This window comes from Clarias gariepinus, chromosome 8 (genome assembly GCF_024256425.1).
Source record: "Clarias gariepinus isolate MV-2021 ecotype Netherlands chromosome 8, CGAR_prim_01v2, whole genome shotgun sequence".
Lineage (NCBI taxonomy): Eukaryota > Metazoa > Chordata > Actinopteri > Siluriformes > Clariidae > Clarias > Clarias gariepinus.
Window position 1 is genome coordinate 14,761,096 of NC_071107.1, and position 11,382 is coordinate 14,772,477.

The following is an 11,382-nucleotide window of genomic DNA, read 5'->3' on the forward strand; positions in this document are numbered from 1 at the left end:
TTCTGTTTCCAGAATTTTATTGCATTGTATAATTACCTATTTATTCCTGATGCTTATTCACTCGTAACCCCTCTGTATTTGATAACAATTGTGTAAAACTGCTGTATTTTAAAATATTATTTGGGAGGCTTTTTAAGTAAATCATTAAAAGCAAGCTGATGTTTTATTTACTTGAAAATATCAAAACAATTTAATGTTAAAAAAGGAAAATCCACGATCTTCTTTTAGTATATACATAAGGAGAATACGACACCCTTTTACTTCTCCAGAAGTTTCAGATTCAGTTCAAGTATGACAAGGTCTTTACTCGTTGACCTGAATAAAATAGAACAATTGTGTAGTGCTGTGAATAGTGATATTCCCGCACATCGCTCCAGGGCAGAAGAGTCATATACCTATACTCCTACAACGACAATTATTAAGACTGTGTGTAAATACTTAGGCCTGATTTATAGTACATTTCAGACATTCTCCTCACATTAAAGTTATAACACATGAATTTTGGGTGGACAAAAAAAAAGGGCAGTGTGTGGATGTAAATGACATGGTTGAGAAAGTCATTCTTTACAAATGACAGAGGATGTGTCGCGGTGCACATTTCTAGTAGTACAGATTTTAAAACATTCAGATATGAGAAATAAAACATCCTTTGAAAAGAGATTTTTTTTTTATTTTTTTAACTTTATTTTAATTTTATAAGCTAGAATGTTAAAAGTGTTCCCTGCAAGGACATTTTCTCTTCCAGGTATCTTTTTTCACATTATGCAGTCAATAGAAATGCTTTTATGCAAAAAGTTTCAAGAATTATCAAAAAAAATATATTCAAAAATACCCATTTTTTTATTTCATTTTACTTCCTCATGCCTTTTAAAAAAGGGTTGAGTAAAAAAAAACAACAACAAAAAAAAAAAAGAAATCCTGGGTGCTGTACAAAGAGATCACTATATTACTTAACAGATGAAGTCTTATCCTCAATGCCGTTAATCCGAAGCCCATGGACAATAAGCTTATGGCTCGTTGCCATTTACACATTTATGCTGTTGTGTCCGGCTCATCCGCAGGATTTCGAGTTGCTTGGCTTTCACCCAACCTTCTCTGGAAAGAGTTGTCTGCCCACAGCTTAAAGACAGTAATCTAAAAAAAAAAAAAAAAAAAAAAAAAAAAGAGCAATAGGTTTTTTTTTGTTTTTGTTTTTCATACAAATGAATCAAGTCAGGATTATTAAGTAAACAGAAACACTAATCTGATGAACCGTCCTACCCTACCTTGCGACTACCAGCATCCTGTGCAGGTCCTCGGCAGAAATGCTTTGAGGGTCGTCCTTACGCATTTCAACAAAGTCTTCCTCTACCGCCTAACATTAAGGAAAATAAAAGAACAGATGGTGAACTTATCCTAAGTTTATAAAGTGGTATGGAAACAATGAACATATTATCATCCTATCATATATTACATATCAAATTCTGACCAACTGATTATTCCACTCACGACTACAGTTTAGAACAAGAGTAATATACACAAAGGCAAAGGGGGAGAAGGGGGGGGAGCTGACCTTGGTCATTTGGTCAGAGATGCTGTAGTCCAGTGAGCGAGCCGCGGTGAGGTACACACGGTATCTGTTAAACTGTGATGGAAGTTGTGCATGTTGTACAGTCTTCAGGTACTCCTCTAGATTAGGGGGGCTCACGGTGGGACGCAGCTGTACCTGACAATCACACTGAAAAACATAATTAATGGAGAAGTTCACAAATTATTTAGTCTGTTTGTTAAGAATTTAGTTAATGGATCAATTAAATATCGTCCTCAACCAAGTAGTTAGCTAATTAGCAATGTTAACACGAATGCAATAAACCATACCTCCTCTTTCATATCATCGTTTATTCATTTTTAAAATACCCATTTGTTTTTACAAAGTATTTCTTAAGAGGTTACACAATTAAAAGAATAACATACAATTTTTTTTGTTGAATTACAGTCATTAAACCTGTCCCTTTGCTCAATCATCCAGTTATCTGTTCAACCAATCAGACAGTTGATGCTCACATCAGGCATCCGAACGGGGGGATAAATGTGATCTAAGTGACTTTGACCGTGGCATGACTGTTGGTGCCAGATGGCTGGTTTGAGTGGGCAGGTTCACAGTGTACACGAGTAGGCGTGAGAATTTTGTTATCTCAAAAATTAGGATTCAAATATCCTGGTGATACACATTTGCTGCTCAGAACATGTATCGAAATCTTTCTTTTTACTGTTTGTCATGAGCATTACTATTACTAGGTAAAATCAGCCCGCATTACCCGAGATAAGCAGCATAAACAGAAGTTTCGAAGTAAACAAACAGACATCAAAGCATGCTAAGTCAAAAAAGATGAACTAATCAGAAGACACTATCACACAAGTGTCAACCCCGTGGCCTGGAGTACAGGGCGCATAAAATAAATAAAATTATTTTTTTTAAATAGTGAAATGGTTTTTTAGCACACAGCTCAACATTTTCACACTATTCCTGGAATTCACAGCAGACCTGTAGCCTGCCAGTTAAAATCGATGCCTGTGTGCTGTGCAATTTAAAAGCACATCAGGTGTTGTCCTGGCAGTAGCACAGACCAGAAAGTAATTTTAGCAGGTTGAGGAAATATGCATGGGTTAGTCGATGAAATATGGTAAATATGATTTGAAAAAAAAAAAAAAAAAAAATTATATATATATATATATATAGCCCTTCAGTGTGTAACAAAAATGGCAAATATGGACCAGGCAAGTACAATTACTATTGTATTTCAGAACATTAATTTGTTATTCAATAAATGCATTACGATCTTCAATTTAGACTGTAACAAATGTAAACTACGGAGACTGTTGTGTGGAAAAATCTCAACTTGATTCTGAAATCCTCCGATCAGCCTGTCTGACACTAACAGTCACTCCATGGTCAGAGCCATCAGAATCACATTTTTCCCATTTGATGTGCAAATTAACTGAAGCTCTCAATCTGTATCTGATGATTTTTATGCACTGCTGCCACACGGGTGGCTGAATTGGGTAATTACATAAATCTGAAATGATTGAGTAGCTAGTGAGTGCAAGTTCAAGAATAATTATAATACTAATTTCATATTGAGGAGACTAATTGTGATTATCAGTTTAGTCTTTATGATGCGACACTTCTTGCAAGTTTTATATAATTGTAATTCCTTTATAGAGGTTATAAGGGCATTAAACGATACAACAACCCTGGAGTTTGAACTGCTTTAATAAAACCGGCTATTTTAAACTCTAATATTAAGCAGTTCTTTAGCTGAAAAGTCTGTCCTGGCCCCCTTCCCGTCCTTGTAGTGCAGCTGCAGCCATGGTAACCTTATGAGTAGTCACACAGGAATAGCACAGCACATTCCATACGGTGTTTAGCGTCAGCGTGATGCAGCATTGAGACCCCAGCCAGAGAGCTGACAAGGTCTCAGTGGATCGAAACAGAAATATCAGCCTGTCTCTACAGCTGCCTGTGGAAACATTCAGCAATGCGCATGTCAGCCTTCCGAGAGCGCACCCCCACCCACATCTTCTTAGCGATGAACTAAGGGCACTCTCCTCCCTGCCGGCCCTCTAGAGTCCAACTGTGCAAAAACAAGAGAAAGATGTACAGCCTGGCGTTCTTACCGGGAGCAGCGATCGGCCCTCGGACATGATGAGCACGTTAATATTGCAAGGGAATTCCATCTGGTGATAGTTGAAGTCGTAATCAACCTTCTGCCAGGAGATCAGGTTTCCTAATGCTGTGATGTTCCGCACGCCTAGACCACAGAGATGCATACGGCTTGATATAGCATACACATGGGTGACAGCATGTGAGCTACTTATTAAAATTTATAATAGAGATGTGAACAAATGAGAGCTGCCCCACACACGCATGACTTACTCATGTGGATAAAAATTCTGCTTGTGCCAACTGAATAAAATCTTTTTTTAAACCAGGATAAATATATTTAGCCAACCCGTCAATATGTATGTGCGATTTCTAATAATACATAAAAAGTTAGCTTGGGAGGAAATGTGGGTGAGTTTTAAAAACAGGAGGCGCAGAGACAAATGCCAGTCGGCGTGACTCATGTAATGCAACACTCCACTATTGTTTTGCCATACAGCTCTACGGTGTCAACACCCAACCAAAAGCAGGCAGACCGACTTCCGTCACTCTGCACTGTGTGTGTGTGTGTGTGTGTGTGTGTGTGTGTGTGTGTGTGTGTGTGTACTCAGCATGCTAGAAAAATATTATCTAGGTTGACATTCAGCCTCCGTTTGCTATGATGTTTAAAATGCCACCAGAGGCATTAAATCCAGCACAAGCGAAGAAAAATCTATGCAAATAAACAGAATCATCGTGCAAAAGGAATTAACAGCTACGGTAATGTCAGAATGCCTGATTTTTCATCTTTCAACAGCTGCAGTGTAATGTGCCTGTAAATCTAATAAAGATGAAATGAACAGTGTTTGGATTTTTTAAATTACAAACCTTTACACCTTCAGATTAAAAAATTCCAATTGAAGTCTGTTTTTATGCTTAAAACAAAGCGGATTGCATATTTGCGTCTTTATTATCAAACCACTTCGGTTGCTAGACTAGAAACTCAAACTTTCACACAACCTTGTCAACATCATGTCCTTTTAAAATCTTTTGTGTGCACTATACAACAGCATGAACCGACGGCGCTGTGACATGATGTGTTCTGACCTGTTGTGTCCAGTTGACCCTGCTCAAGCTGCGTCTCATCCAGAACCAGAGAGGTGTTTCTGCCCAGCTGCAGAGCGCCGCTGACCAGCCTGTTAGCTGTGTAGTCTTTCCGCGGCACCATGCGCTGCGTGTTCATGTTGTGGAGACTCATACAGAGCCGGTATGACTACACACAGGATACAACTCGGTCATTAAGAGAATAAATATAGACATGATAGGAAAGCAATCACTCTCCAACACCTATTGTGTAGTACTCACAGATGGTACAAGCTGCTGGATGATTTGGTAGAGCTGTTCGGTGTAGGGAGAAGCGTGGGGGCAGCCGCTGACATTAAGGGCAAATTTACCCAGAGGAAGAACATCTCGTCTGGCATACCTACCAGATGATTATGAATACAGTGTGAGGAATCAGGCTTTAGTCGATAATTCGAGCCAGCATGACTCATGCAGCACAACAGATAGTCTGAGATGGCCAAGAAGACGGACAGAATAAACTGTTGCAGGTTAACGACATGCCCGCTGCTCAGAGTATGACTAACGTACAGATACGGCGTACTAAAACAATGACTAAGTAATGACTAAAAAGCGAAGGGGTGTACTGTTAGAAGATGGGGTGGTGTGAGGTGTCCTGATGAGAAGAGTATTTCTCTTGCCATGATGAAGTTTATTATTTTTCAATAACAGCATCTGTGTTATTCCTCACCTCATGAACACCTTTTTATTATTTATTTATGAACAATATAATGGCTTTAAAGATGAACCTTTGGTAGATACCAACCAGAGATACCAACTAGCATGCTACCTTCACTGCACATTAAGCCACTGCTCACGTTAGGAAGTGGCATAACACACCTGGAGGAAAGTGCTATCCGATGCCTTCCACTTGTGCGAGCTCACAGACGGCCACAATCGGCTAATGTCTGTATGACCGAGGGTGCACGACAAAACTGCTCCCTTAGTTCCTGGCTAAGGATCACCCGGTGTAATCACCCAGGAAACTTGCGATCTCCGGATCATATGGGCGAGCGGTTTACTGCTGCGCCACTCAAATGGGAGATTAAACATCCAAAGTTACAAGTTACTTCGTGTTATTATGCATCTTGTGACACGTTCATTCCTATCCATTCCCTCTTTTTTCCTATAAGGTTAACAAGAACAACAACAACAAAAAATTATCTAGGTTCTCATATTACAACGAAATCAATAGGTGGAGGCTGGCCTAATGGCCCAAACCCCCATGTTTTTAACAAAAGAAGATGAAAAGGGGCCAAAAGAAAAAACAAGGGGGAAAAAAAATTAATGACAAGTTAGATTTGAGAATTCATAAGCTCTGTGGTGTAAAATCAGTATAGATAACATCAGGATCCAGACTAAAAATAATAGAGTTATAGTGATAAAAGGATTCAAGTTTTTTTTAACCTTAACTTTTTTTAAACTTTTAATTTATCCCATGATTTTCTGATTTTTTTTTTATACAAATTTAATATAGCAAATAAAGCAAAAAAAAAGGACTTTTTTTTTTTTTAAGGACTGTCCATAGTGTTTGTCTGCGTGATCTGATATAGTCATGGATCAATCCTTTTTTGTAATGGTAAAAAAAATAAATAAATAAAAATATATCACACTGCAATTCTTGCTGCTACACCCTGAGTAAAGTGTTTATTCAAAATAACCCTTAGAGACGCAGGCTTTGGGTGGTGCTATGATTCACTCACACACTGGAGATGAGATGAAAAATGAGGTACTCAGCAGCCAGAGAGTCACCGAGGAAGATGTGTGTGAGGTAAGCAAGTAGCTCGGCTCTGACTGTGCTCATCTCGCTTATAAGGCTGTTTAATACTGTGGGAAAAGCAGGTGTAGAGAAAGCAGATTAGAAATCGTATAAGGTGACAAAGCAATGCAGAGTTTTAAAAATCTGATACGCAGTCTTACAGGCTCCCTTGTCCTTTGAGACGGCAGAGGGCAGTAGCGGGTTGTTGTGTTGCAGCGACTCGGCGTACAGCATGTGTAGTCGAGGCACGAGTGATGCAGGAGGACTGTGAGCCCTCTGCTCTTCCACGGTCTCCATGCCTTCTGTAGGGTCTAGAAAAGATGATGCCTCCCTGCAACACATAACTCTTCAAATAAAAACTGTGTTCTTGAAAACATAACAAAATGGAAATTTTTAAACGAATAGTTTTGAACAAACAAAAGCCATACTTGTCTTCAGCTACCATGCTGAGGGCAGGGTCGACTGAGAGAATGCCAAAGACCTCCAGCATGTCATTCAGTTTGAAGCTGTCCCACTCGTTGTACACCTTCAAATGTTAAACAAAGAGACAGTGCTCACTTAGTTCTGTATCTCAAAAAAGCGATCGTAAGCACACTTTAGCAAGGCGAGTGCATTAATGCAACTTCAGGTTCACTTTTTATTTCCTGATTACTGAACCTTCTTGTCCTCTAGGATGTTCAAATACAAACATGAGGATTCCCTGGACAGACAATGGCAGCAGTGTTGTGGATTGTTCTCTGATGATTGTCATGCACAAGTTGCCAAATGGTTTTGAAATTTGATGCTCTTTCTGATCCCTTGTCATCTTCCAGTGATGTTCTTCCGCTCTTTAAGTGCGCATGCCACTCATAACACCTCAAAAACCTCAATCAGCTCTGTGGCACATTTGCCCAGTTTTACACAGAAATTCATGTTCTCTCTTTGTTCTAACTTGCCTTCCATAATGAAATAGCCATAGTGGTAATGCACACGGTCAGATTCGCACCAGTTGTACAGCTCATGATGTACACAGGACGACATCTTTTGAAACAATGACTTATAAAGGTCAGTGCTCCCTATGACTGTACGTGCAGCCTTGTGATACCATCTGTTGGCGTGTTACAAAACTAATCTCGAAACTTTTTGAAACCACCTCATATTTTAGGGAAGCAAAACATACATCTTAGGATTAATGAATTATTTTATGCGCAGATAATATTTTATGCGCAGAGCTGAGCAAATGAATAGCAACTTGACCATTTGTGAGTTACATTTAGATGCACAAAGTTTTCTACCTTAACCAGGCAGGCAGGACCTCTCTCTCCAGGCAAAGGAAAGTTGAGATCAAGTGTAGACGAGCAGTGCGCGGGAGAGGTGTTCTGACTAGGAGCTTCAGTCTCTAAGCGTTTTGAGTCCATATTCCTGTGAGAGTCAGACACATTCTGTGGTCCTATTGTGAGAAGAAACAATGTTAGCAAACTTTTTGAAAAGCTCTTGAACTTTCTGTTTTGTTTTAAAGTTTAAAAAACAAACAAACAAAGAAACAAAACATGTCTAACATTGTGAGATAATTTTACTTAATTTTGTCAAGGCTGCATGTGGTAGGAAAAAAAAAATACCAGTAATTTCTTCACTCTGCTGAGACTGTGCGTCCATCTCTTCATCCTCTTCATAGCTGCGTTTGTGCCTGTTTGGGGTGTAGGATGTGGAAGGTACTACTCGAGCTTGACTGGCACCAGCATAGCTGTTCAGAATAGTTAAAGACAAAGACTTCGCAACACCAGAAGACTTCTCGTGCAGTCTAAAAATTCCTATGCTTGTCAAATACAATAAATAAAAATTGTCTAAAAGTTGACAGCTTTCCATCAAAAGGATATTTCCTTCACCCACTGAGATTCTCCTGGGATAGGGACACAATAAAACGTCTGTCTCTCTGAAGTGACAGCATTTCTTGAGTTAAAATCCACCTGCTAAAAGTTGACACATTTTTGTTTGATATAAAAGTCTGAGTTGGGAAAGTGGAAGAAACAACTTGTTCTCTAAGTTATTTTAATAATCGAATAACTATACACAGAAAGTAATTCTTAGCAAAAAATAATAGAGTTATAAAGTACAATGACTGCAGTTGACTTTCATAATTAATTTATTATTACTGTGGTTCCATTTAATCAAAACCTTCTTAAGAGTCAATATCAAGTTGACATGTTTACATGAACAATTAATGTTTATTTTAAATAAAAACAGACCTGACTGCATTTTAACAAGCTCAATTCTCAAAGGAAAAATTATTTAGAAGAATAAACATTTTGGTAATCAGAAATTTAAAATAAACAATCCCTATACGATTGCTCACCCCACAGTCAGTAACATCCTTGTACTTTCCACACCGCAAAGCCTGAAAGATAAACACAAACATTTAAAAAATAATAAGTTTCACCATATATGTACGCTTCTGTACGAAATACATGTATCTTCCATCAACTTTAAAGCAAATTTCAGTGAATTCTGCGGTGGGTCAAAGATTACCCACACAACTGTTATATTAAAACTTCTGTTGGATGCACTGTCTTGTCAGTATTTTTCTTTTAAGGCTACTGTTTCCCCAGGCACTGCTGTGCAGGTGTGAACGTGATACATCACGTGATACATTACTTCCTTTGTAAAGGTGTGAGCAAAAATGGTGCATCCCTTGTGATTTGCACGAAAAAAGTTATGTGGTCTGAAGGTGTACCTGGTGCGGAAACAACTCACAGAAGAACATAAACAGAAGCATTTGAATATCCGCAAACAAGATTTGGACCAATACTCTACGGAAAGCAAATGTCACTTAAAGACAATCATTACTGCTGATGAGATATGAATTTATCACTACAAACCTGAGAGTAAGCGGCATATCGATTGCCGACCAAGTTCAAAAGTCAAACATCAGCAAAAACAATTTATGCTTGCAGTTTACTGGGATTCTCAAGGGCCAGTATTAAAACATTATCAAGAAAAAAGGCTCAACAAGCAACACTGCTCATCACAGTAAGATGGCTATTGAAGAGTTGAAGCCTTCGGATCAAGGTTTAAGGGGTTTTTTTTTCAAAGTTTTTTTAAAAGTTCATCTACTTTTTCGTCAATTAAATTCGAATTAAAAGCATAGTACTGCTATTCATGGGTGTTGCGATCTGGCATGACAATGGACATCCATATACTTCTACCCACACTGCTGACATTCTGAGAAATCTTTGTTTTGAGATTTTAAGGCATCCTGTCTATAGTCCTGATTTTGCTCCATCAGATTTTAGTCCCCTAAAAGCAGCCCTATGAGAACAAAGATTCACTTCTGATGAAGTAAAGACAGTAACATTTTTTTATTGAGTAACTACAGTAGCATGTTAACAAATGTATTAAAAGGCAAGGAGATTATGTTGAAAATTGTGTGTCTTTTCTAAAAGGTAATTAAAATAAATTTGGCAGACAGCGTGTGTGAATTTTTGATTTACCCTTATGAATGCATGACCATTAAGTAAAGTTGAAATACCACCCTTGACAGCAATATTTAACCATGATGAAAAAAATTACTTGTGTTTGCGAGAAACCTTAATAGCAAAACAGAGAGAAAAAAAAAACTGATGTGTCAACAACCTGAAAGTATGGATTTGCCGCATAAACACATGAGAAAACAGAGCTGTTAAAAAAAAAAAAAAGGCATTGATGCATTTGATTTACTTTCGCATTTGTTGAAGGATCCACTGTTTCATAAACCCCCATGAAGAATTCAGGATCAAACATGTCCTGGACCATGCAGCGGAACTTCACTAAACTGTTGGGCTTCAGGTAGTGCAGAGGCACATCATTCAGAGAGGGAACCTAAACATCGTCAGTGTGTTAATTTACATTCACATAATGCACAAAACACACAAATCTAATGAGCCAGATAAGCAACACACACACACACACACACACACACACTAATGTAACATTTACCCAGGACTGTGCGTCGTTTACTTTCAGTTTCTCTTTGAAAAACTCCACTACTTTTTTCTCCCAGTCTGGACTGGAGCTGCACTGAGCTGAAAAACACAAAGAAAGGAGTAGAAAGCCAACTTCTGCTAAACATGAGACTGTGTGTTTCGGACCTGTGGCTAAGCTCTACTAACTAGCACGCTACTAGCCAATGAGACACAACGCAGCTAGCCAATCATGCTAACTCTGCTTAATGCACATAATTACACAGAAACACTTTGGAGACACACACCAGTTTAAATCATACACGGCAATAACACTAAGGTGTCAGTGTGGTTAGCGAGCTAACTGCTGCACCGGGACACCGCAACGCTTTAACAAGTCTTGGTTTCTGTCTCTTACCGAAAATTCCATCGACTACACCCAGAGGGTTATTGATCCAGTCCTCAGCAGAAGGCATAGCCACGAGTCTCGGAGAATTAAATATGAATGAAATTAAATACAACACAAAAAAGTGCTAACAATGCTGCTCCAAGCACGTTTCACAGCACCCTCCGCCCGGACCCGCACGCGACTCACCGTGGCGGGAAAATGACGTCACGCAGAAAAAAAGTCACATGACCCATGGCGCGTGCGTAGCAACGCCTCACAGTCTAAGGCCTCTCCTTAACCTTTATGGACAAAAGTATTTGGCCAAACCTGCCATGATATTGTGTCCAAATAGAAATACTTTAATATGGTTCCCTAATTTGCAGCCATAACCGCTTACACTCTCTTTGGAAGGCTGTCCACAGGATTTTCGAGTGTTTCTGTAGGATTATGTGGGTTTAGGTCAGGGCTCTGTGTGAGCCTGTCAAGTTCTTCTACACGGAACTCATCAAATTATAGTCCTTGCTTTGTGCACTGGAAATTATAGTTCCCCAAACCTGCCACAAAGTTGGAAGCATAGCGT

The 11,382-nt window shown here is 38.9% G+C and overlaps 1 protein-coding gene across 1 annotated transcript; it reads right to left on the bottom strand.

Annotated features, from left to right (window-relative positions):
• Positions 1 to 817: 817 nt before the first annotated feature.
• Positions 818 to 11,014, bottom strand: mcmbp (minichromosome maintenance complex binding protein). The gene is made up of 16 exons (XM_053501604.1): positions 10,833 to 11,014; positions 10,452 to 10,537; positions 10,194 to 10,334; positions 8,833 to 8,874; positions 8,356 to 8,449; positions 8,099 to 8,224; positions 7,775 to 7,929; positions 6,929 to 7,026; positions 6,662 to 6,831; positions 6,445 to 6,568; positions 4,988 to 5,105; positions 4,730 to 4,895; positions 3,658 to 3,791; positions 1,553 to 1,717; positions 1,266 to 1,354; positions 818 to 1,134 (listed from the first exon to the last, which is right to left on the bottom strand). The coding sequence occupies exons 1-16, from the start codon at positions 10,888 to 10,890 to the stop codon at positions 1,008 to 1,010; spliced, it is 1,893 nt and encodes a 630-aa protein (XP_053357579.1). The 5' UTR covers positions 10,891 to 11,014; the 3' UTR covers positions 818 to 1,007.
• Positions 11,015 to 11,382: the final 368 nt, after the last annotated feature.